At 37.8% G+C, this 26,270-nt stretch overlaps 1 protein-coding gene across 4 annotated transcripts in view; it reads left to right on the top strand.

Moving 5' to 3' along the window:
* Positions 1-26,270, top strand: part of PNPLA8 (patatin like phospholipase domain containing 8) — a 49,313-nt gene that overhangs the window by 1,493 nt on the left and 21,550 nt on the right. Inside the window, exons 2-7 of one of the 4 annotated variants that reach the window (XM_047752366.1) lie at positions 2,706-2,793; positions 7,167-8,313; positions 8,466-8,615; positions 15,909-16,060; positions 21,742-21,836; positions 24,409-24,580. In XM_047752366.1, the coding sequence (XP_047608322.1) occupies positions 7,255-8,313; positions 8,466-8,615; positions 15,909-16,060; positions 21,742-21,836; positions 24,409-24,580 (1,628 nt within the window). In that variant the 5' untranslated portion in view covers positions 2,706-2,793; positions 7,167-7,254. The remainder of the gene's footprint in view (positions 1-2,705; positions 2,794-7,166; positions 8,314-8,465; positions 8,616-15,908; positions 16,061-21,741; positions 21,837-24,408; positions 24,581-26,270) is intronic. The other 3 variants (XM_047752368.1, XM_047752365.1, XM_047752367.1) reach the window with 3 other exon arrangements.

Here is a 26,270-nt window from a genome sequence, read left to right as displayed (position 1 = left end):
TATCTTTTCTCCTGTGTGTTTTTGTTTCCTCGGGGGCCTACCTCTTCCTAACTTTGAATGGCAGTCAAGGCTCTACCCTTGTTCTGTGTACCCCAGAATTTTTAAATTTGAAACCCAAGGAATACTTTAGGAGTTCCATGAATCTCCTGAAAAGTCTTGGTGTTTATATGCAAATAACCATTTTTCAAGGAAGAGGAGCTTTAATCAAGTCTGTGATCCCCAGATTCTCAGGAGGTATTACTGTACACCCTTCTTTGGTTGAATCCAGTCTTATGGTTTTAACTGTCACTGTGATAATAAGTCCAAACATACACAGTCTCTGTTCCTCTAGTACATCTCCATTTGAATATCCCACTGTCACTTCATCCTGTAAATCCGAGTGATTTTTATTAAATCGGTCCCCTTCCCAGTTACCGCACATCCACAAGTGTCATTCTCCCTGTTTCTCTGATTAAAAACACTTAAGTTGTTTTGACACTTCTGTCTCTTTATCCCGTTCTTTCCTGTCAGGAAGTCCTGCGTTTTGTTGTTTACCCATTTTGAAAGTGTGGCTCAGAGTAAACCTCATCTCCATTATAGTACTATTACCTTAATCCAAACCCTTGTCACTTTATGTCTGCATCATTGCAGTAACTAAGTGAAGCCCTCTGTAAATTCATTCTTTCCATCCTCAGCAGAGCCTCCACCTAGTAGTTACCTTTGTTCTTCTGGTTAAAACGTCATTCATTCCCTGGTGGTTGGCCTAAGGCTCACTATTCTATTTATACCTCCATTGAACTTATGCTACCCTATAAATAGGTAGCCTAGGCTTCTCTACTCTTTTCCCAGTTGGCCATGGCACTTTCCAGTTTACATTCTTTATCTTTTTGCAGTCTAACTTTTGTTCCAGCTGCATTTGCTAACTCCCTATCTGCATTTACTAGTAGCTTGTTGATTTTGTTAATAGCTCTCTTTGTTTAGTAACTTTTGCTTAAGCATTACAGTTTCTAGAGAGGTGTATTAACATAGCATGATCGTGAAATTGTCTAGTCTTCCTTTAATTGTGTCCATTTAAAAGTCGGCTTTATATGCAGAATTTCAGTGTGAAATTGATAGGGGTATTCATAATCGGTCATGAGGATCACATCTTAGGAAACAATGCACATGCCTTCCTGTAATCTAGGCTTGTGTAACTTTGTCCTCTACTTGACTCTTGGGCCCGCCTCTACCATTTTCCCCATTTCTTACTTTGCTTTAACCCCCTTCTTGCTCTTCCTGAATAGGCAAAGCTCATTCCTGCCTCCAAAGCCTTGCTTACTTTTTCCTCTGCCTTGAATGCTACCCCTACCCCCCGCCCCCATATACTTCTAACAGCTTCCTCACTTCATTCAGGTCTCCAGTAGCATCTCAGCTCAGTTCTTCTCTTGACCACATCAACTAAAGTAGCAGTCTCTGTGTCCCTCCTCCCCCACCCCGGTTTTATTTTACTTAGCGGCAGTTCTCGACTTGTTGTTATACATTGTATTAGTTATTTGTTTATTAATAAGTTGTCTTGCTCTGCAGGGCCTCAGAGACTGAGATTTAATAAGTAAATGGATTGTTCCTTTTACATGTATATAGTCTCTCATTTTAACCTTATTTAATGCTTTTGCCTTAAATTTGCTTTAAAGTGCTTTTTACTTTCTTTAGGTTATATAGGCCTGAATTAACCTAAAAGCCCCACAAACCTAACACAGAAATACGCAATAAAGTACAATCAAAGTACTTGTGGATATAGGGAACTTCTTCAATATCCTGTAATATACCATAATGGGAAAAAAAAAGTACCCATAGATAAAAAGCCATATGTAGATGGCTGTATATATGTATAGGCATATGTATATGGCTATACATATATATGTATATATGTACATATCTTTCCCTGTTCTTTTATTGTCAGCCTTTCTTTCATCATATTACAGGAGTATCTAAGAACTAGCATGTAGCTTGAGCTTTCATTTTTTAAATTTCGCTCTTCCTGTATGCTCTTTATACAGTTCTCTCTTTTGGCATCCTTGTTTTTGTCCCCGCTGTTCTATCATTGAATGTTTTGAACCTACCTAATTTTTTTCTGTCTACTTCTAATCTTTTTTCTGTTGGCTGTATTTGCTGGTACTCTCTCGAGGTGAGGATTCACTTCCTTGTATGTTTGGTAATCTTTTTGAGGTAATCTTCCGTGGTGGTTGCTTAGTGTGAAAGTCCCTGCCCTGAGCTTCGGAAGTGTCCTGCCATGGTCATCTCAGTGGAGGCCCCATGGAGTTCACTAGCTCTGACTAGTTTCCATTTGCTTAGGGTCTCTGCCCCGCAAAGGTCCACAAAGGTAGTGTGACCACAGATCCAGGCCTGTGATTCCTTTTCATCTGTGTATTTCCCACTCTTGGGTTTTTTCATTTGTGTGTTTGTTTTCTTTTTGGCCATACCAGTGGCACGTGGAAGTACTTGGGCCAGGGATCAAACTCATACCACAGCAGTGACCCAAGCCATAACAGTGACGATGTTGAATCCCTAACCCACCAAGCCACAAGGGAACTCCTGTTTTTTTGCTTTAAAAAATTTTTTTTGATTGTGGTTTTAAAAAGTACCATAAAAAGTTTGCCGTCTTAACCATTTCTAGGTGTATAGTTCAGTGGCATTAAGTACAGTCCCATTGTTGTAAAATAAATCTCCAGTACTTTTTTATTTTGCAGAACTGAAACCCTACTCGTTAAACAAGAATTCCTTTTTGCCCCGTTCCTCCAGCCCCCTGTACCCATCATTCTACTCTAGATACCTCGTGTAAGTAGAAGCATGCATACTTGTCCTTTTGTGCCTGGCTTATTTCACTTAAACTAGTATCCTCAAGGTTCATCCATGTTGCAGCATGTGAGAGGATGTCCTTCCTTTTCAAGGATGCATAGTATTCCATCGTATGCCTGTGCCACATTTGTTTATTTAACTGTCCATGGACATTTCGGTTGTTCTGACCTCTGTTATTGTGAATAGTGCTGCTCTAAACATAAGCGTACAAATATCTCTTTGAGGCCCTGCATTCATTTTCTTTGAATATATACTTAAAAGTAGGATTGCTAGATCATATGAAAGTTTAATCTTAAATATTTTGAGCAGGTGCTGTAGTCTTTCTACACCATTTTGCAGTCCCACCAACAGTGTTCAAGGGTGGTATTTTCTGTTTTTGTTTTTTATAATAACCATCCTGATGAGTGTGGAGTGATATTTGGGTTTGATTGTATTTCTCTGACGATCAGTGATGTTGATTATCTTCTCATGTTTGTTTGCCATCTGTATATGTTCGCCATCTGTATATCATCTTTGAAGAAATGTCTGTTCACGTCTTTTGCCCATTTTTTAATTGAACTATTTGATTTCTTATTGTGGTAGGAGTTCATTATTGGTTTTGAGTATGGCTTTTTTTTTTGGTGGGGGAGGATGCTGCAACCACGGCATATGGAAGTTCCTGGGCCAAGGATTCAGGGATTGAAATGAACCACAGTTGTGACATATGCCACAGCTGCAGCAATGCCAGATCCATAACTGCTGTGCCATGTGGGAACTCCTTGAGTATGGTTTTTACCACAGGTACTTTTTTTTCCCATTATGGTATATTACAGGATATTGAAGATAGTTCCCTATATCCACAAGTACTTTAATTGTACTTTATTGTGTATTTCTGTGTTGGGGTTTGTGGGGCTTTTAGGTTAATTCAGCTTACTACACTTACTACGAAAACTGAGGAGTTCTAAAGCGCCAGGAAGGCGGATAGGTTTGCTTCTTTTTTCTCCTCCCCTCTGTAAAATTGGTTTTAAAATAATATGTTCATGTAGTTCCCTGGTGGCTCAGTGGCTTAAGGATCCAGCATTGTCACTGCTGTGGCCTGGGTCGCTGCTGTGGTGCGAGTTCCATCCCTGGCCCAGGAACTTCCACATGCCGAGGGTGTGGCCAAAAATAATAGTACTAATATCCTCACATGCAATTTAGAAAGATTTTAGTTCAGACTATCCTCTTAACAGTCACAGTGGGTTCTTGGTTTCTGTCCTTCTCAGTCTTTCCCCGTTACTCCATTCTGTCAGAGGTCTCCTGGAAGCATCTTCCTGCTATCATTCCTTTGCTTAACATAGTTCTTGACAGTTTGATCTTTAAGCTCCTTGGTAAGATTCGCCAGACTCTTCGTAACCTGGCCCACACTGTCTTTGCAGCATCACCCTCACCTCTGTCCCATTCTCTCCAGGTCCTGGAGCTAAATGACTGCTTGCAATTTTTGCTCATATTGTATATTCTTTCTTAAATGCTTTCTTTGTGTTTGCTTGTGTGTATTTTTTCCTTTATTGAGAATTCAGTTTCTCCTTCCCCTCTCACTTACCATGTGATGGATTCCTTTTTTGCCCAGTTTTCAGCATCTTTTTTCAGACTTACCTAGATACCTGCTCTCACTTTGTGCTTCCCACTCACCTAGCACTAGCCATTAACGTGTTGCAAACTGTTTGCTTTTTTTAATTATAAAAGTGGTACCTGCAGTTTGTAAATAATTGAGTCACTGCAGAAGTGAAAAGTAAAAGCCCTTTTCATTCTCTTTTGATTCTGCTCCTCAGTTCACGGGAGTAGGTGCTTACCTTTTCAGAACCTGAGTGAATGTGTGTGTGTGTGTCCACCGATTTAAACTGTATATATAAGTTCTCGTTTTCTTTTATTATATAATATCCACGTGTCTAGCTCTGTATCCTCATGTGTATATGGTCCATATATTATTGCAGCCTACCCTTTTCACTATGCCTTGTAGGAAGGGATATGTTAATATACAGAGATCGTCTAGTTCTCCTTAACTGCTGTGTAACCCCTACACTGTTCCATTGTATGTATAATTTATTTAATTTATTTAACCATCCCCTGTAGAAGACAATCTCAAGTTGTTTTTCAGTGTTTTGTTAGTTCAAGCAGTGTGGCAGGGAATGTGTACAAACTGCACTCCTATGCAGTTTTTCTGTAGGGTAGATTTCTTTTTTTTTTTTTTTAATGACCACACCCTCAGTATGTAGAACCTGGGCCAGTGATTGATCCGAGGTGCAGCAGTGCCAGATCCTTTAACCCACTCTGCCAGGCCAGGGACTGAACCCATAACTCTGAAGCAACCCAAGCCACTGCAGTCAGATTCTTAACCCATTGTGGCACAGCTGGATCTCCTGTAGGGATAGATTCTTAACAGTAGAATTGCTGATCAAAGAATATGTGCATTTAAAATTGTGATAGATAGCATTTAAAATTTCATTAGATACCGTCAGGTAGCCCTCTGTGTCCCATTTCCCTAGGACATTATCAGTATTGGATATTAGCAGTCATTTTCATTTTACCAATTGAAAAAACAAAATTCTGTTTGTTTATTTATTTAGGCCATGCCTATGGCATGTGGAAGTTCCCAGGCCAGGGGTTCAATCCATGCCATCACAGCCACCCAAGCTGCTGCGGTGACAATGCCGGATACTGTATCCACTGCACCACGAGGGAATCCCCAGAATTTCTGTTTTAAATAGTGTTTATATTGTGCTTATCAACCCTTGTCTATTAGATGTTGCACATAGCTTCTTCTGATCTGACTTCTTTGGTTAAATAAGTATTTATTCCTAGACAGTAAAATCGCCTTTACATAACTGCCTCTAACTCTAGGCTGAACATGTGTTAGTATCCTGTTTGTGATCTCAGCATCTAGCACTGCGTCTGGTGTAGAGGGGTAGAATCCAAGTCCGTGTGCCTGACACACAGTGAGGCCAAACAAACTGAAATGTCAGGGTTTGGAGCAGGAGAAAGACTTATTGCAGGGACCATGCAAGCCGAAAGGCTGGCTACTGCTCTAAAGACTTGCCCTCTGATGCAGTCCAAGGCAGAGTTTTTATACGTAGAATTTGGGGGATAGTCTGAAGGGTGTGTGACCTTCCTCTGCTTGATTGGTGGTGAGGCGACAGTTTGTGTTCTAGGAATCTCATTCATCAGCCTTCAGGTTCCAGCCAGACTGGGGTCCTAGTACTTGGTTCAGCCTGAAGTTACCATCCTCTGCCTGGGTGGGGGGGCCTTAGCTGCTGTAGAACTCAGAGATCTGTATCTGATTGTTTTGATACAACAGGAGGAACCAGGACTTGCCCCATCTCTGCACTGCTATTTCTTTGTGTTTCTTTCTGCGTTCCTTCACTCTCTTTACTAGGAACTGTCTGAATTTGCCCTTTGGAACTCAGGGAAGGTCTAGGAGACTAAAAGCCTTTTTCCCCCCTACTTCCTGGGGGTACAGGAAGGCTTTCTTGCCTGGGAGGCCTCCACAGGGTTGTTTGGTTTCAAAACCCTTTCTTTGATATGCCTCAATCTTGAGGAGAACCAGTGTTAAACAGGAAAGTAACATTTTGGATGGAGAGTTTAATCATAAATTCAGCAGAGGAACTTGGTTTTGGGGGGACTCGGTTTCAGATTAACTATTTTTTCTTTTTTTTTTTTTTGTCTTTTTGCTATTTCTTGGGCCGCTCCCGTGGCACATGGAGGTTCCCAGGCTAGGGGTCAAATCGGAGCTGTAGCCACTGGCCTACGCCCGAGCCACAGCAACGCAGGATCGTAGCCGCGTCTGCAACCTACACCACAGCTCACGGCAACGCCGGATCGTTAACCCACTGAGCAAGGGCAGGGACCGAACCCACAACCTCATGGTTCCTAGTCGGATTCGTTAACCACTGTGCCACGACAGGAACTCCCAGGTTAACTATTCTACAGATGGTTCATGATGAATAGAAGACTTATCTCTTGTCTTCAAAGAACTTAAAGTCACATAAACGAGTCAAGACTTTAGCAGTAAGGAAGAAAAAGAGCATGATATCTAAAATGCATGTTCATTTTTGCAATGTAGGAAACCTTTTCTCCTGGGTAGCTTCCTCAAATTAGTTTTCATGAAACATCCTACTACTCACTTTCTTTTTTCATTGACTTCCATACTGAAAGATAAATTATTTTCTATTAGCTTAAACATGAAATCTATCCCCACCATAATGGAATTCTAGTATTCTCTTTTCCTTTGAGACATGTTGCTGAGTTTAGTTCAAGCAGTAATGTATTTTATCTCTTACCGAATTTCAGCCGTTACCTTGAATCCTAATTTTTTTTTTTTTCTCTTGCCATTTCAGGTAAGACCATGAATTATGGCATTTCTTAAATGAAGCATTCAGGAATGAAGTGAAAATCATAACATAGAAAATAAGTGATTTTTAAGTTATGTCTATTCATTTGACTATAGATCTATATTATATTTACCTCCTTAGTAATGCAAGAAGTCTTTGTGGGAAGCAGAGAAGCAAGGAGCTGCATTTCTTATGCTCACCTAAACATTACTGGAGGATAAGTCACATCAGTCTCCAAAGAGGTTTTCATACAAGCAAAATAAGATGGAAATGGACCAAAAGTGAAGCACATTCTCGCAGTAAGCACTATTACTCTCCAAGCAACCATGGTGTACATATTGGAATTTTGCACCTTAGCACTTCTGCTCCCAAGGGACTTACGAAAGTGAGCCTTCGTATGTCCCGTATCAAAAGCACTTTGAACTCCGTTTCAAAGGCTGTTTGGGGCAAGCAGAATGAAATGATCTCTCGTTTAGCTCAACTGAAGCCAAGTTCTCGGATATTAAGAAAAGTATCAGATGGTGGCTGGTTAAAACAGAGAAACGTTAAACAAACCATCAAATTTCTGAAAAAATATAGCGACACATCAGCAGAGAAGAGTTCTTTTCCAGCAAAAGATAATCACATGTTAGAGAAAGAAGATACAGGTAAAAAAAGCCTTTTTCATTATGCAAGTAGTCTAACCACGAAATTTGAAGAGTCATTCTACTTTTTATCCAATCATATTAATTCATACTTCAAGTGTGAGGAAAAAATGCCTCAAAAACAGGAAAGTAAACACTCCCAGGACAAATCAGAACTTGAACTTAAAAAGGTCGAAGAAGAGAAACCCAGTTCTCTAGATGCTAGTGTCCTGACTGACAAGCAGCAAGGCTCGGAAGCTGTGTGTGCCCTGGACAAGCCTGGAAGTCCCAGTGAGACACCTGAGGTTCTCCGGGTTTCTACTAAGCAGTGTATTGCTAACTTTTTTTCTCGTCCCACTGAAGGTGTCCAGGCTTTAGTAGGTGGTTATATCGGTGGCCTTGTCCCCAAACTAAAGTATGATGCCAAGAGTCAGTCCGAAGAGCAGGAAGAGGTATTGAAAGCTGAGCAGGCTGTCAGCGGAGACAGAAGCACAGAGGAGAAAAGGCGGCTGTCTCTTCAGCGAGAAAAGGCAAGTTGTTCTCAGTGTGGTTTCAAGTGTTCGTTTTTGTCAGATTTATCAGTTTCATTTCCTAATGGGACCTAAGAAACTTCAATCGCTTGTTGCTATTACTAGAGCAGTTTCGTAGCCTAATCATATATATATTTAATATGTCTTTGTAGATTATTGCCAGAGTGAGTATTGACAACAGAACCCGGGCATTAGTCCAAGCGTTAAGAAGAACAGCTGACCCAAGGCTCTGCATTACCAGGGTTGAAGAACTGACTTTCCATCTTCTAGAATTTCCTGAAGGAAAAGGAGTGGCTGTCAGGGTAATTCTCATTACCTCTAATCTAGGTTTTGTCTTCGCATAAAAATACTGATTAACCTTCTAAATGGAGAATGCAATGCCTTTGATATTTCCTATGTAAATATTGTTGTGGCTTTGTCATGCATGTGATATATATTCAGTAATTTTCCATTTATTTTGCTTTATACATTATCCTAAATGTTTCCTTTTATTTTGTGATACGTTATGCTCTTAATACTCATATCTACACTTTAAGATAAAACATTTTAAAAGAGAAGATAAATCTCAGTACATTAGTTGAATTGCCTAATAGCCACCAAGTTTTTCTTAAATGCAGTGTCTTTATGCTATGTAACGACTCTTTTAAGAACGGAGTCATAATTCATAGGTAAAACCATTGCTAATTTTTATTTCATCATCTTTTTGTATTTGAAAGTCTAAAAGTTTTCATGAACTCATTGGTAGTTGAGTTGGTGATCCTATTAATAAAACAGCTTTTCTTTGCCTCACTTTTTTTAAACATAAAATAGTGAAGATAATTTAAACTCATTCAAGCAGACTGTTTTCAGAGAAATGCTATAAAATGTGAATGATGCAATCGGGTCTCTTTACATCTGTGCTATCATTATTAGTAATATATAATGAACAGTTTGGAAATATATATGAATAATAAGGTTAACATTTCATTAGAGATCTGTTAGTGCTTATTTTTAACTTGCCATCTGGAAGATTGTAAGTAAACCTAGTTCATACTTAACCAACTTTTTTTTTGGCTGTGCCCATGGCTTGTGGAAGTTCCCAGGCCAGGGATCAAACCCATGCCACAGCAGTAACCCAAGCCACTGCAATGACAATGCCGGATCCTTACCCTGTTGCACCACAAGAGAACTGCCCTCTTTTGATGACTATCTTGCTGAAAGATTATGTTTTTGAATAATATACCCTTCTGTAGTTTTATATCATGTAATACCTACATTATAGTAGCTAAACTATAGAGTTTCATGTTCATAAAATTTGGGATTATCTTATATATATAGAGAGAGATATAGATATAGATATAATCTCTAACCTAAAAGATAAATTTTCCAAATGTAGATATGCTTTTAAGTCATTTAACATTTCAGCGATAAACTGAAAGAGCTCTAAGATGAATTGCATACTTTAAAGACCTTTTAAAATATGCTTTATTAAAGTTCAGTACACATGCAGTTGTAAATAGAAAGGTCAGTGAGTTTTCACACATATCCATGTAATCGGCACCCTGAAGAAGAGAATTAATCAGCACCTCACAAGGCCTCCCTTGGGCCTCCTTTCAATCAGTTTCCCAAAAAAATCATCACAAGTTAGTTTTGCCTTTATTTGTTTTTTCTTTCGTTCTTGGCCACACCCACACCACATGGAAGTTCCTGGGCCAGAGATGGAATCCGAGCTACAGCTGCAGTAGCTCTGGATCCTTAACCCACTATGGCACATCGGGGACTCCTACCTGTTTTTGTATATTACTTAAGCTATTATGACTGTCTTCTGTCATTCACCATGCTGGTAGGAATCTTAAATTGTGTGGATAGTTGTAAATCATTTGTTCTTGTTGCTTTTGTATGCTGTGGTATCAGTGTGTTACAACTTATTTATTCGTTGTACTGTTGATGAATTTCTAGGTGGTTTTCAGTTTTAGTCTATTATGACTAGCTTTGCTAATAGAAACTTTGAGAACTCTTCTTTTACGTACTCATGCCAAATCTAAGGACTCTTCATTACCAAAGAGAAATGTGATGTGTGTTTTCTTGTAGAATGACTCCCCTTCTGGATTTACTTGGCCTCTTCCTCGTTGGTATTACTGATGTACTCCTCTCTCCTTTTTATTTCCTACACATTGGACTTTAAACATAAAGACTTGATTAAGTGTTCACTTGTCAGAGCACGTTGTAGATGATATTTTGTACCTCATGTTGCGTAGTGTCAGAACACATAATTGCTTGAACAACATTTGTAATGCTAAGGTTGACCACAGGATTATAGAGATGACCAGCTCATCTTTTCATTAAATAGGGCTTAGGCTGGAACCATCAACCATTAACCTAATTATTTCTAGAACTAGTCATTTCATCAGAGTTGCAAAATGATAAATTTCTAATTCTGTCATTCCTTCTGTGTTACAATTGACATTCTTCTGTAAAAACAGAGCTTTTCTTCTCTAGCTAAAGCTATTTGGTTACACAAAGATCATTGTTGCAGGAAAAGCAAAAGAAATGCTTAATTTCTTTCCACTTAGTCATCATGTTTCAAAGTAAAGAGTTGCCCTAAAAGCTGCCTCAGTGGTGAGATGAATTTTTGTCATTTTTTTCTTTTTTAAAAAAATTATCATTATAAACTCATGGTTTTCATAAATTGTGTTTCTGTAATCCCCCCCCCCCTTTTTCTTACATACTGGATTTGTCTCAACTTTCACTTGTAAGCACCCCTTCATGCTGATTCATGTGTCTCTTTTTAAAAAATTTTTTGTAAAAATATTATATACAGAAAAGTATACATATTAAGTATTCAGCTCCATAAGTTGACAGAAATTGAACGTACCTGTATAACAGCCACCCAGTTAAGAAACACAGTATTACTAGCACTCCAAAAACTCCTTTATGTCCCCTTCCAATTACTATCTTTAAAGAGATTGACCAGTTCTGATTTCTAGCAGTGTAGATTAGTTGTCCCTCTTTTTGGATGTTATATAAATGGAATGATACAGCATGCGCTCTTTTGTGTCTTTTTTTTTTTTTTTTTTTGGTCAACATTACGTCTGTGAGGATCTTCTATCCTTTGGGTGTAGTTAAGAAACATTCATTCTCATTGTGATGTTTTCTATTTTATGAGTATAGTTCAGTGTATTCATTGTACTACTGACGGACATTTAGAGTTTCCAATTTGGGAATAGTTGGGAATTGTGCTTCTGGGATACATCTTTTGGAAAACATAAGTCTTCTTTTTTTTGGAATGTATACCCAAGAGTAGTGGGCCTGGTCATAGAGTGTATCTGTTTTCATCTTTAGTGGATACTTCCATATGGTTTTGCAAATTGCTTATACCGATTGATACTTTATTGCATTGTATGAGTCTTCTGGTGGTGCTCTTTCCACTCCAACACTTTATATCATTTTTTTTTAGGCATTTTTTTTAGGTGTCTAATGATAATAAATTGTGGCTTTAATTTCTATTTCTCTGGTAACTATGAAGTTGAGCAACTTTCTAGTGTTTATTGGCCATTTGTATACTTCCTTTATGAAGTGCCTATAGCAGGTCCTGCTCATTTATGCATTGGGTTGATCAGCTTTTTCTAATTGATTTGGAGAATTTATTTATTTATTATGGCTGTAAGTCTTTATACGTATGTGTGTGTCTTATAAGTAAATTCTCCTACTCTGTGGGTAATGTTTTAACTCTTTCGTGTGTGTGTGTGTGTGTGTGTGTGTGTGTGTGTGTGTGTTTTCTTTTTGGGCCACTCCTGTGGCATGTGGAAGTTCCAGGACCACAGAATCGAACCCATGCCACGGCAGCAACTGAAGCTGCTGCAGTGACAATGCTGAATTCTTAATCCACTGCATCACAAGAACTCCCCTAATGGTTCTTGATGAATAGATATTCCTAATTTTAATATAGTCCAATTTATAAATATTCTCCTTTACAGTTAGCACTTTGTGTCCTATTTAAGAAATGTTGGCCTGTTCTGAGATCATAAAGATACTGTCCTGTGGTTTTCTTCTAAAAGTTTGCTTTATCTTTGGCATTCTTATCTACTACTCATCTAGAATAGATTTGGTTGTATGGTGTGAGGCAAAAACCTTGATTTTGTTGACCTCATGCCATTTATTTAAAAGCGTTTTCATCATAAATTAGGTTAGTATTTATGGATCTCTTTCTAACCATTGTTTTCTGCTCCATTAGTATATTGTTTGTCCTTCTTCCAGTACTGTCCTGCCTGAATTACTGTAGCTTTGTAATACATTTTATGTCCGTAGTGTAAATCTTCCAACTTTATTCTTTCTCTTAACATTGGTTTAGGTGTTCTTGGCACATTGTATTTCTTTTCTTTTATAATTACTCAATGAATTTTATTATATTTATAGTTGTACAACAACTGTCACAACCAAATTTTATAGCATTTACAAACCCTCAGTGCATCCCCCCCACAACCTGTCTCATTTGGAAAACATAAATTTTTCAAAGTCTGTGAGTCAGTATCTGTTCTGCAAAGAAGTTCATTGTGTCCTTTTTCTTAGATTCCACATGTAAGTGATAGCATTTGATGTTGGTGTCTCATTGTCTGACTGACTTCACTTAGCATGATAATTTTTAGGTCCATCCATGTTGCTGAAAATGCCATTATTTCCTTTCTTTTAATGGCTGAGTAATATTCCATTGTGTATATGTACCACATCTTGATCCACTCCTCTGTTGATGGACATTTAGGTTGTTTCCATGTCTTGGCTATTGTATATAGTGCTGCAGTGAACATTGGAGTACATGTGTCTTTTCGAGTCATGGTTTTCTCTGGATAGATACCCAGGAGTGGGATTGCTGGATCAAATGGTAATTCTGTTTTTAATTTTCTGAGGCACCTCCATACTGTTTTCCACAGTGGTTGCACCACTTTACAATCCCACCAACAGTGTACGAGGGTTCCTTTGTTTCCACACCCTCTCCAGCACTTATTGTTTGTAGACTTTTTGATGATGGCCATTCTGGCTGGTGTAAGGTGGTACCTCAGAGTGGTTTTGATTTGCATTTCTCTAATAATGCGTGGTGTTGAACATCTTTTCATGTGTTTTTTGGCCATCCGTATGTCTTCTTTGGAGAATTGTCTGTTTCGCTCTTCTGCCCATTTTTTGATGGGGTTGTTTGTTTTTTTGGTATGGAGCTGCAGAAGGTGTTTATAAATTTTGAAGATTAATCCCTTGTCAGTCGCTTCATTTGCAAATATTTTCTTCCATTCTGTGGGTTGTCTTTTTGTTTTGTTGAGGGTTTCCTTTGCTGTGCAGAAACTTTTAAGTTTAATTAAGTCCCATTTGTTTATGTTTGTTTTTATTGTCATTACTCTAGGAGGTGGATCTGAGAAGCTGTTGCTGTCGTTTATGTCAGAGTGTTTGGCCTAGGTTTTCCTCTTACGAGTTTTATAGTATCTGGTCTTATATCTAGGTGTTTAATCCATTTTAAGTTTATTTTTGTGTATGGATTAAGTTTATTTTTATTTTTGTGTATGGTGTTCCCCAGTGTTCTAATTTTGGCACATCGTATTTCTATATAAATTTTTGAATTAGTTTATCAAAAAATTAAAAAATAAAAATAATCTAGGATTATGTTGAATCTGAGGAGTAATTTGTGGTGAGTTATAAGTCTTTTACAGTATTTTCTTCCAAGCCTTGAATATGGTGTATTCTTCCATTTATTTGGATTGTCTTTATTTTCTCTCAATGCCTTAGTCCACTTGGGCTGCTTTAACAAAATACCACCAGTTTATAAACAACATAAATTTATTTCTCAGAGTTCTGGAATTTGGAAGTCCAAGATCAAGATGCCAGCGTGATTGCTTACTGGGGCAGGGGGCGGCAGGGCTCTTCCTGGCTCCTAGCTGGTGCCTTCTCACTCATCTCTTCTTTGGGGCGCTAACCCCATTCACGAAGACTCCACCTTCATGACCTAAGCACTTCCCAAAGACCTCACCTTCGAATACTTTGGGGAGGGATAGGATTTCATTGTATGGAATTTTGAGAGGACACAAATGTTCTGACCAGAATACTCAGTATATTAAAACTTTTCAAGGTCGGTGTCTTGTACGTCTTTCATCACGAGATTTTTGGAAAATTTAATTCCTAGGTGTATGATGATTTGGGATGGTAATTTTATTTTTTATTTTAATATAGTTGATATGTTTTACTGATCACTTTACCAATATTAGGATCATCTCTCAGCCTTTGATCCTTTGGTACTGGTTTCACCTTATCATTTTTCTGGATGCTGGACATTGTGAAGATTTTTAAATTACAGAGGATTTAGACTATGTCAGACAGTTTCTTTTTCTAGAGATAGTCTTTTTGTTCCTCTGCTTAACATGTAGAGTGGGGCACTGATAACCTTAGTTTAGTTAGGGTCAGAGCTAGGTCATGGCTGGCTTACAATTTGTTGACACCTCTAGTTTGCCCTATTTTTTAGGGCACATTCTCCCTCCAAGGCTTTTAGTTGACAGCCTAATGTATTTACCGCCATCACCACTTCCTTTAGCCCCAAAATCTCAAGAGCACAGAAAATTCCATTCTCATTTTCAGAGTTTTCCGGCTTAGCTTTTTAACTTTCCACACCACGTAGTTAAAGAATCCAGCAGATGTCTTGACATGAAACCAATCGTGATTGAGGCCCCTCACGTCTTCAGTTTTGTGGCTCCAAACCTTCGCGACTCTTAAATGCTCAGCTGGTTTCTCTGGCCTCCACTTATGGTCCTCTGGCTGAATCACATCTAGGTTTTCAATCCTTTGTTTCTTCCCCAAATCAGCAAATAGCTCAGGGGAAACTATACTTCCCAGCAGTTAACCCCTTTCCAGATTTGATTCATCATAAAAAAGAAAATGAGTGCTATATTGGGAAATCACTTGATTTACGGAAGGCTTCATGGCACAAGTATTGCTGCCACTCAACTGTTCTTTAAACTTGGGGTACTGACCAGATGAGATGCTTCTTTGTACAGAAGCCAGAGAACCTTGGGTAAAGTCCGCATAGAACCCTAGGGTCTGATCAACAATATGAAGTTGAATGCTTAGAATCTTGATGTTCCAGGTTTGTTTAAACTAATTATTTAACTATAATGGTTAGATTTTCTCTTCTACTTGAGTTTTATTTCTTAATTAACGTTTGTTCATATTTCACTGAGCTACCCTTTTACCTCATGTGCAGTGTACACAAGATGGTTTATTTTTTCTTTTAATAACAAATTTAGTTTTCAGTAGTTACTATGAAGCAGTTTCATCTTCTTAACTTTAGGATTCGGACAAAATATTATATAGAATTTATAACCTGTCATAACAATTAATACTTTGTAAATTTGTGTTAGGAAATTGTATTTTATCTAATTGTTAAGACTTGTACCTTTTAAGGAAAATGTTTGGATAGAGTTTTAGACTTAGATATAAATTGACATTAATATATAAAAACTAATCTATAGTTTAAAATTACTGAAAAAGTAATTAACCTTGGTGTTCTGATTATATGTGGTTGAGAAGAATATGTTTTCATTCTGATTTGACAAAAGTACAAAATAACTTTTCTTTCAATATAGGAAAAAATTATTCCATATTTACTACGATTGAGACAAATTAAGGATGAAACTCTTCAGGCGGCAGTTAGAGAAATTTTGGCCTTAATTGGCTATGTGGATCCAGTGAAAGGAAGAGGAATCCGGATTCTCTCAATTGATGGTGGAGGAATAAGGTAAGGCTAGAAAAATGATTTTTTAAAACTCTAGATCCTAAGTATTAAACATAGATTTACCATATTATAGAACAATTTCTTCTCTGGGTATTTATTCAGAGAAAATGAAAACAGTAATTTGAAAAGATGTGCACCCCTGTGTTTATTGCACCGTGATTTACAGTAGCCCAGATATAGAAGCAAACTATGTCCATCGATGGATATACATATGCATATATATGTACATACACACAGTGGAATACTACTCAACCATAAAAAAGAATGAAATCTTGCCATTTGCACCCACATGGGTAGAACTGGAAGTTACTATGCTAAGTGAAATAATTCAGAGGAAGGCAAATACCATGTGATTTCATTTATATGTGGAATCTAAGAAACAAAATAAACAAATCAGGACAAAATTCATAGTTATGGAAAACAGATTTGGTGGTTGCCAGATGGAGAGGGCATTGGAGGGTAGGTGAAATGGGTGAAGGGGATCAAAGGAGTTCCAGGAGTTCCCTTCGTGGCTGAGCAGTTAATGATCTCGACTAGGATCCATGAGGATGTGGGTCCAATCCCTGGCCTCGCTCAGTGGGTTAGGGATCAATTGTTACCACGAGCTGTGGTGTAGATTGCAGACAGCTTGGATCCCACTTTGCTATGGCTATGGTGTAGGCTGGTAGCTGCAGCTCTGACTTGACCCCTAGCCTGGGAGCTTCCACATGCTGTGGGTGTGACCCTAAAAAAAAAAAAAAAATCAGTTATAAAGTAAATAAGTCCTGGGAATGTAATGTACAGCACAGGGACTATAGTTAAGAATATTGTATTACAAATTTGGAAGTTGTTAAGAGAGTAAATCTTAAAAGTTCTCATTACAAGGAAACTTTATATGGCGACAGATGCTAAATAGACTTATTGAGTGGTCATTTTGCGGTGCATACAAATGTTGAATCATGTTGTACACCTAATATGATGAATCATGTTGTATGCCCAATATAAACTAACATTATGTTGTTATGTCAATTGTACTCTAATTGAACAACAAAAAACCAGTTCTCATTGTGGCTCAGCAGATTTCAACCCAGCATTGTCACTGTGAGGATGTGGGATGGATCCCTGGCCTTATCCCTGAATTAAGGATCTGGCATTTGCCACAAGCTGTGGCATATGTTGCAATTGCAGCTTGGATCTGGTGGCATATGTCTCAGCTGCAGCTCTGATCTAACTCCTGGTGCAGGTGCAACCTTTAAAAAAAGAAAAAGGAAAAAAAAACTGTAGATCCAGTTCAGCCTTAGGAGGATTTTTTTAAGGTTATATCATTATAAATTATATAATTACATTGTTATAAAAATCAAATTTTAAAAATGAAATGTTGTTTCTTAATTTACTAATTTTTCAAGTTCAATAAGAACTCTATTGAATTTCCTTTATTTTAATTTGACCAAGTATTTATATTTTAGATTGGTCTTTTCAGACCTTATTGGTAGTTTAGGACAGTTCATCAACCATGAATCTCTTAAAATCTTGGCACTGTTCCGTAATGTTAGCTTTCTTTTACTGTATTTATCTTACCCCATATTTATCAATTGACTGAGTCTCTTATAAAGCGCTTGCTAGAAAAGAAGCTTATATCAGTAACGTTCTGATGCCCTACATCTTGCAGATGCCAGTTCTGGTGCTACACAAGAAGTATTTAATGCGTTCTTAGTTCAAAAGAAGATGGATCACTGTCAGGCTCCATTCTTACCAACAAGCTATCCATGCTTCTATTCAGTCTTAGTTTGTGTAGTTCCTTACTGCTTGTTGGTTAGATGCTTTGGCTTGGTTTTATAAATCTTTCCTTCCATACTTTCTAGCTATGTTCCAGTTCCCTGCCACTTCTCTTTCCTTAGGAGACAACAACCAGAAAAACAAAAACATATTATTGAACAGTAATGGGTGTTTTGAAGAAAAATAAGGCAAAGTAAAGAGCTAGAGAATAATAGTGCTATTGTTAAGAGGATCACCTTTGAGTAGAGATCTGAAATAAAACCATGAAGGAGCATTGAGATGTCTGTTTAGAGTGAAGGAGGTACAGAGTGAAAAGAAGTTTGTGACCAATAATATTTGGTTTCAGGAGTTCCCGTCATGGCGCAGTGGTTAACGAATCCGACTAGGAACCATGAGGTTGCGGGTTTGGTCCCTGACCTTGCTCAGTGGGTTAACGATCCGGCGTTGCCTTGAGCTGTGGTGTAGGTTGCAGACGCGGCTCGGATCCCCGCGTTGCTGTGGCTCAGGCGTAGGCCGGTGGCTACAGCTCCGATTTGACCCCTAGCCTGGGAACCTCCATATGCCACGGGAGCGGCCCAAGAAATAGCAAAAAAATATATATATATATTCGGTTTCATAGACAAGGAGTTTTATTAGTCATACTGGGAAGAAATTGGAATGAAGATATTTGGGAAAATTCAGAGGCTGGCCAGGATGAAGGTGGATTTAGATCAGTGATTCATACTGCACTTCCTGCTTATTGTTCTTAGCTTTAATTTACCTCTCTGATTTCACTCTGCTGTACCTACCTTGCTAATCCTTCTCTGTGTTCAAGAACTACCCATTTAATAATCTAGGCAGAGGACAGTGAAATACTAACCTTGGGTGGGGAGCAAGAGGAAAGAAAATATGCAATAAAAAATTTGAAGAGTAAGAGGGACTGGATATGGTATGGATAGGTTGAGATCACTCTCAAGGGGAAACCCGGTAGATAACTGGGACAGAACTGCAGGAATGAGGAGGAGGTGACTAGTCTTGAGAAATGCTCAATTGGCAAATGAAGGTAGAATTGATTTAGGAGAGAAAAGTCCCAGAAGGATCTTCCATGGGAGTTCCCATTGTGGTTCAGTGGGTTAAGAACCCAACTAGTATCCATGAGGATGCAGGTTCTATCCCTGGCCTCACTCAGTGGGTTAACGATCTGGCATTGCCATGAGCTGTGGTGTAGGTTGCAGATGCAGCTGGGATCTGGCATGGCTGTGGCGTAGGCCAGTGGCCATAGCTCCAGTTCAACCCCCAGCCTGGGAACCTCTATATGCTGGGGGGTGTGGCCCTAAAAAAAAAAAAAAAAAAAGATGAAAAGAGGCAAAACAAAATTGGAAGATATATTAAATAAAGAGAATATTAAATGGGGTTGATTTCTTATATAGAATTTAAAATTATAACACATCCATACATTGTGTAGGATGTGAAGTATTTCTGTTGAAACATACCTAGAATTATAGGACTTTAGGCCTGAAATGAATCTTAGAGATTATGTAGTATCTAATTCCTTCCTTTTTTTTTTTTTTTTTTTTTTCTTCTTAGGGCCTCACCTGCAGCATATGGAAGTTCCCATGCTAGGGGGCAAATTAGAGCTGCAACTACCTGCCTACACCACAGCCACAACAAGGCAGAATCCGAGCTGCATCTACTACCTACACTGCAGTTTGCAGCATCCTTAACCTACTGAGTGAAGCCAGGGATCGAATCCACATCCTCATGGATACTAGTCGGGTTCTTAACCTGCTGAGCAACAATGGGAACTCCCTCTAATTTCCTATTTTATAGAAAAAAATGAGACCCAGAAAGGTGAAGTGACCCAAACCTAATCTTCAGCATTCAGTGCTCATTTTTTTTATTTTTATTTTTTTCCATTATAGTTGATTTACAGTGTTCTGTCATTTTCTACTGTACAGCAAAGTGACTCAGTCATACACACACACACAACACACACATACATATCACACACACATATATATATATTATCCTCAATCATGTTCCATCACAAGTGACTGCATATAGTTCCTTGTGCTATACAGCAGAATTTCATTGCTTATCCACTCCAGATGCCAATAGTTTGCATTTGTTAACCCCAGACCCCCCGTCTATCCCACTCCCTCCCCGTCCCCGCCTTGGCAACATAACATTTGAGTGGAAATCTAAAATAAGAACATTAAGGGACATTTAAGTGTCTCTTTAGTGAGGGAGGTGTTTGTGGCCAATAAGTGGTTTCCTAGAATAATTTTATTAGTCGTACAGGGTGGAAGTTGGAGTGAAGATATTTGGGAAAGAGTGGTTAGAATGAAGATGGGTTTAGATCATTGATTCTCCACTGGAGGTGATTTTGCCACTGGAGGATATTTGTCAGTGTCTGTCTGGGGATGTTTTTAGTAGTCACAGCTGGGGGATTGCAGCTGAGACTTTGTGAGAAGAGGACATTTGCTGTTAAATATCCTTCAATGTTTAGGCTACCCTCTACAACAAAGGGCTGTTTAGCCCAAAATGTCGGTAGTGCTGCTATTGAGAAACCTCGTTTTAAGGGAGTATGAGAGCAGCCAGAATGGGAAATTGGCATTCAGTGCTCTTTTTTTTTTTTTTTTATTTTTAATTTGTGTTGGAAAGAGTAAGATAGGGAGGCTTGTGAAAAAAAAAGAACCCATATTTTGTATTTCTTTTGTATGGGAGAGCCTTGTACAGTATTAGGCATGTTAGAATCGAGCTGGCAAGAATATTTGTTTTTAAATTTGTCCCTAATTCTAAGTATTTGCCACTTTAGAATAATTTTCTTCTGTTTATACAAGTAAAACTTGGGAGGAAAAAAAGAAAAGGAGAGAAACCAACATCATAGCTCACAATTCCAAGATTATTTTTAATATTTTTCTTTATTTCTTCAAATGTTTTTTCCCATATGAATATAGATATGCATGCTCTGTTTCCTTTTCATAAGAAAATGGAGGTCACACTATTAATTATATTTTATTCAGCTTAATCTTTAATTCTTAAGGTCTTGCATTGAATTCACTGTATGTGGAAGTTCCTGGACCAGGGATTGAACCCTCACCACAGCAATGATCCAAGCCACTGCAGTGATGACACCAGATCCTTAACCTACTGAGCCACAAGGGAACTCCACCATTTTCTACTTTCATCTGAAAATATTTTCTCATGATTTTGTGCTAGCAGTATCCAAAGCATAATTTGACCGTCTAAATTTTGTTTTGTGGTGCCTAAGTAATATTGTGTTCTCTGCTCCACACTTTATATGGGGATTAGAGCTTTCCATTGTGTCTGTATATCCTGCCAGTGTTAAGGCTTGTCCACATGTTACACACACCCTGAGTTGACCTGTACCTCCCAGGCTGCCTCATCTTTCACATTCTTTCATGAAGCCACTTGCTGCCTTTGGTAAGGATCCAGAAATGAATAAAGTCAGCAGCATAAATTAATACGTCTTTAATGCGGAGCCTTGTCTTGAGGTAGTTAAGAGTTTTAAAAAGTGAAAATAAAAGAAAGCCTAAAAATATGACTAGTGAAATATATACAACAAAATGTATAGAAGCATAGGTAACCAGCTACATTGGTAAGTGAAGAAACCAATATATGGCATCCCCAAACTGGGGAGCTTTTAACGGAACATCTCACGTTGGCACATCTTTGTCTTATTTAAAGAAATACTAGTACAAATTTAAAATGCGCTGCCATAAGATAGGTCTTATACCAGTGTTTAGATACTGGATTTTCAAAAGTGAGCTAGAAACTCTTGGCAGTTTTAACTGATGCTAATTTATATTATTAGTTTTCATGTTAACATATAAGCTAGAAAACCAATTTGCAGAATTGTTTTATTTGATAATTTAACTTTCCTTAAAATAGGAATTCTCAATTTTGCCTTTCATTTTTTTCCACAGGGGTGTGGTTGCTCTTCAGACACTACGAAAATTAGTTGAACTTACTCAGAAGCCAGTGCATCAACTCTTTGATTACATTTGTGGTGTAAGCACAGGTAATTGTTACTCTGTGGAAGTGGTGCATCCCAGTGGTGCCCTGAGAAAATGAACAGTAAAGACTTATGTTTAAAATCATGGCCGTTTCCTGAAATGATGGATGTTAGTTTCAAGTTTCAATGATGAATAACCTTTTGATTTGCTTAATGAACTTTTAAAAAATGTCTTCTTGGGAATAAGCTAACACTCAGAGGTAGATTTTACTGTGCTTTTCTAATAGGTTTTAAATAAGCCACAATGCCAAGTACAAATTGTGAATTATTGTTTTATGGTATGGTCGCCTTAAGGAAAGTGACAGAATGGAAGGAAGGTAGGAATTCAGACTGTACTTGAACCAGTAGAACATAAGGATGGATGAGATTTTACTTTTCCTGGAAAGCTGTTCCTCTCTGAGGAAATTGTTTCTTATATCCTTTTTTATCTGGTTGTTTGAAACCAAAATTTTAGCTGATAAATGTGAGAATCTGAGCTTTTTAAAAGCCATTTTTTAATATTGCTGGTTGATGTACATTTAAAATTGTAGTTTCATGTTTGTGTGGAAGAAATTGGCAACTTAGAATATAATTGTTTTTGAATAATTTCCTAGTTTTCATTGACTCACCATCAGATGTATTTTTTTGTTTTCTCTTCCATTTGTTTTGTTTTTGTTTCCTGTATCAGCTCTCTTAGCCACATATGACCCCCACCCTATCCCCCAGTGTGTACCTGAAGCCTCTGAGGATGCCCTTAGCTACCGCCTACCTCCCAGTTGGCACTCAGGAGCAATTGGTGTTGCAGATCCTTGCTGAGTGTTCTACTGTTTGACCTGATAATTTTTCATTTTACTTTAGTTTATCTTTGTAGACTTTGTTTTTTCTCAGTCCTTTTAATTATAGCAGCAGTCCAAAAGACCACTAGCAACAAAATCAAATGATTTCCCTGCATTTTCTGTGTCAAGTATGGCAGATATTCCCTGAGGGCATGTTAGTTGATGCTCCATTGTGAAAACTGAATGAGAGCAGCTGTAGGGATGGTTCAGAAGCAGGAGTAATCAGTGATTCCTGTGATGTTCCACTGAACACTGATTGCTCAAGATAATAGCAAAGTTGCCAAAGATTGGGTTAAAGGAAGTTAAACAGGTTTGTTTAGAGAGGGACTTTTTAGCTATTTTAGTATGTTAAAAATGCTCTGGGACTCTCAGGATAGGAAAATAACGTGTATACTCCCAGTTGATTTATTTATGGAAACTTTCCTTAGAAACCTTTCCCAGGATAAGTGTTCTTGGTACTTTTTCTTAGAGCTGTTACCCTGGCCATTTCTGTTAAAATTTTGGAATGTTCTTCTCAATTCAAACATTTAAGCATACCTACAAGCTAACTTCTTGCTTTGGCACCATTGTTAGCAGAGGGGTGCTCAGTAAAGAAAATTTTACATCAGAGATTCAACCCTTAGGTAGAGTGTTTGTTTATGTAGTATGTATGTTTCTGCATTTATCACATTTTTTCTATTGTGACTTCTAGCTTATGTTAACCTTAACTTGTCATATAATGCTTGTAATTTTTCCTTTTTTCACTTTATGTATTTTAATGTAGAAATCCTGATTGCACCTAGAGTTTTTATAAAGTTAATAAATGTATATTTAGTTTAAGGGTAGTGTCCTTACCACTTCAATAAAATTCAGTTTTCTAATACCTGTTCATTTCTACGGTAGACCTACTTAAAAGCAACCTAATTTTTTCGCAAGTTATTTCTTGAGTGAGTTAAACATTTTCTGCAAATTGAAAAAAAAATTTTATTATGTATATGTGTATGTATATAGTTATGCTATTCAGTGTATTTTAAAACAAGCCAACTTATCTTTTACTAGCATAAGACTAATAGTAATAAAATACGTACAGTATTTAAAGTACATTATGATAGTGATTTTGCTTTTTCCTTTGCTGACAATCACAGTACAAGCAGTGATGCTCTACTGGTCTTTACCCTGCCCACGCCCTCCCCATCCCCACAGCTTTCTTCTCCCCTTTTTTCCCTTAGTTCAGGGTTAGGCCAGTTATGTACAGTAGGTGGCAGTGTGTCCTATCAGTTGCAGCTGGGATACGAAAGCAGCTCTTTAAAAAGTCATCCCAGAGGCCTAATTTCTTTATTCCGTTGGTTCCCAGGACCAACCTGAAGGAGTGATTATTTTAATGAATTGGTAAGCTATCAAATATACTGTATTCTGGGACTAAAACTAAGGAATTTAATAAGATTAGAAAGGACATTACCTACCACAATATCTTAATTATATAATGCAAAACAACACATTTTTGCACATTTTTAAATTATCGTTATCATCGTTGGTTAGCATTTATTGAAGCCTCATTGAGGCCTGGTAAAGCCCTTTACCCATGTTATCCTAGTGTTTTAAGAAGTACAAATTTTATCGTTATTATCCCTAAAAAATTGGGGCTCTGGGATGCTAAGAGGTTTGTCCCAGGTGACACAGTTAGAAAGTAGCAAAGCTAGAATTTTAACCAGGTCTGTGACTCAGGAGATCTTAAAAGTACTATAATGGCAGTGCTGTTAAAAACTAAGGATTCTGTCTTTCAGGTGCTATATTAGCATTCATGTTGGGATTGTTTCACATGCCCCTGGATGAATGTGAGGAACTTTATCGAAAATTAGGATCAGATGTGTTTTCACAAAATGTCATCGTTGGAACAGTCAAAATGAGTTGGAGCCATGCATTTTATGACAGTCAAACATGGGAAAACATTCTTAAGTAAGTTAAAATTATTCTTTTTAAAAATTTTTGATTATATTTGAATAATATGGGAAAACATTAAAAACCGACTTGAAAAGATACATGTACCCCAGTCTTCATTGCAGCACTATTTACAATAGCTGAGACATGGCAGCAACATAAATGTCCATCAACAGAGAAATGGATAAAGAAGATGTGGTACATATACACAATGAAATATTACACAGCCATAAAAAGGAATTAAGTAATGGCATTTGCAGCAACATGGATGGAACTAGAAATTATCTGAGTGAAGTTAGACACAAAAAATCATATGCTATCACTTATATATGGAATCTAAAAAAAGGGATACAAGTGAACTTATTTACAGAACAGAAATAGACCCACAGACTTTGGAAAACTTATGGTTACCAAAGGGGACAGGTAAGGGTTGGGGGAGGGAGAGGTGAAGTGGGGGTTTGGATGGAAATGTTGTAAAATTAGATTGTGATGATGGTTGTACAGCTATAACTATAATAAAATTCATTGAATTAAAAAATAAAAATTCTCATAGTTCCCATCATGGTGCAGTGGAAATGTATTCTGACTACAAACCATGATGTTGCGGGTTCAATCCCTGGCCTTGCTCAGTGGGTTAAGGATCCAGCGTTGCCGTGAGCTGTGGTATGGGTTGAAGACGTGACTCGGATCTGGCATTGCTGTGGTGCTGGCGTAGGCTGGTGGCTACAGTTCCCATTCAACCCCTAGCCTGTGAACCTCCATATGCCATGGGTGCAGCCCTAAAAAGACACAAAAAAATAAAGAATAAAAATAAAAATTCTTGATTATATTTGAATAATGCAGAAAAATGTAAAGAATACTAAATTGATCTCACTAATTAGTGATAACCACTGTTAATATTTTGGTGACTTGTATTCTATTCAGTGTGTTCTAGGGTTCAGTGTGTGAGATTTGCCTATAAAAGTTGCAGTTGCTTTTGTGTGTGTGTGTGTGTGTGTGTGTGTGTGTGTTTAAGGCCACACCCATGGCATGTGGAAGTTCTAATGGCTAGAGTTCTAATCGGAGCTACAGTTGCTGGCCACAGCCACAGCAACTCCAGATCGGAGACACATCTGCAACCTACACCACAGCTCACAGCAATACCAGATCCTTAACCCACTGAGTGAGGGCAGGAATCAAACCTGTATCCTCATGGATAGTAGTCAGATTCTTTTCCACTGAGCCATGACAGGAACTCTGAAACATTTTAATTTTTAAAACTTTGTCAGTTTGAAAGATTTTTAAAGTGATGTTTCCAATTTGCATCACTTTGTTGATCAGTTTGAAGGTTTTTTTTTTAATTTCTTTTTTCATGTGTGCATTTCAAGAGCTTAATATTTGCTCTTTTTACTGTCAGAGCATATTGCTTACTGTATATTGCTCAGTGTATTGTAACCATTTGTTAATATGTTGAAAATGTGCTTTTTAATTAATGGAATTTTTTAATGTGGATGAGTTTAAAATGTTTAGATCTTTTAAACTTTGCTTTGGTATTTAGAAAGTCTTTCATTTTCTAATTTGAAGTCAGGTGAATATTTATATTATTTTCTAGTCCTAAGGTTTAGTTAAGTTTATTTTTAATTCTTAGGTCACCTGGTTTATTTTGATACATATTGTAGTGGGATCAAACTTTTTCTCGAATATTAATTCAGATGTCCCTGTACCTTTT

Source organism: Phacochoerus africanus, chromosome 11 (assembly GCF_016906955.1).
Source record: "Phacochoerus africanus isolate WHEZ1 chromosome 11, ROS_Pafr_v1, whole genome shotgun sequence".
NCBI lineage: Eukaryota > Metazoa > Chordata > Mammalia > Artiodactyla > Suidae > Phacochoerus > Phacochoerus africanus.
This window is presented reverse-complemented; position numbering and strand designations above follow the sequence as displayed.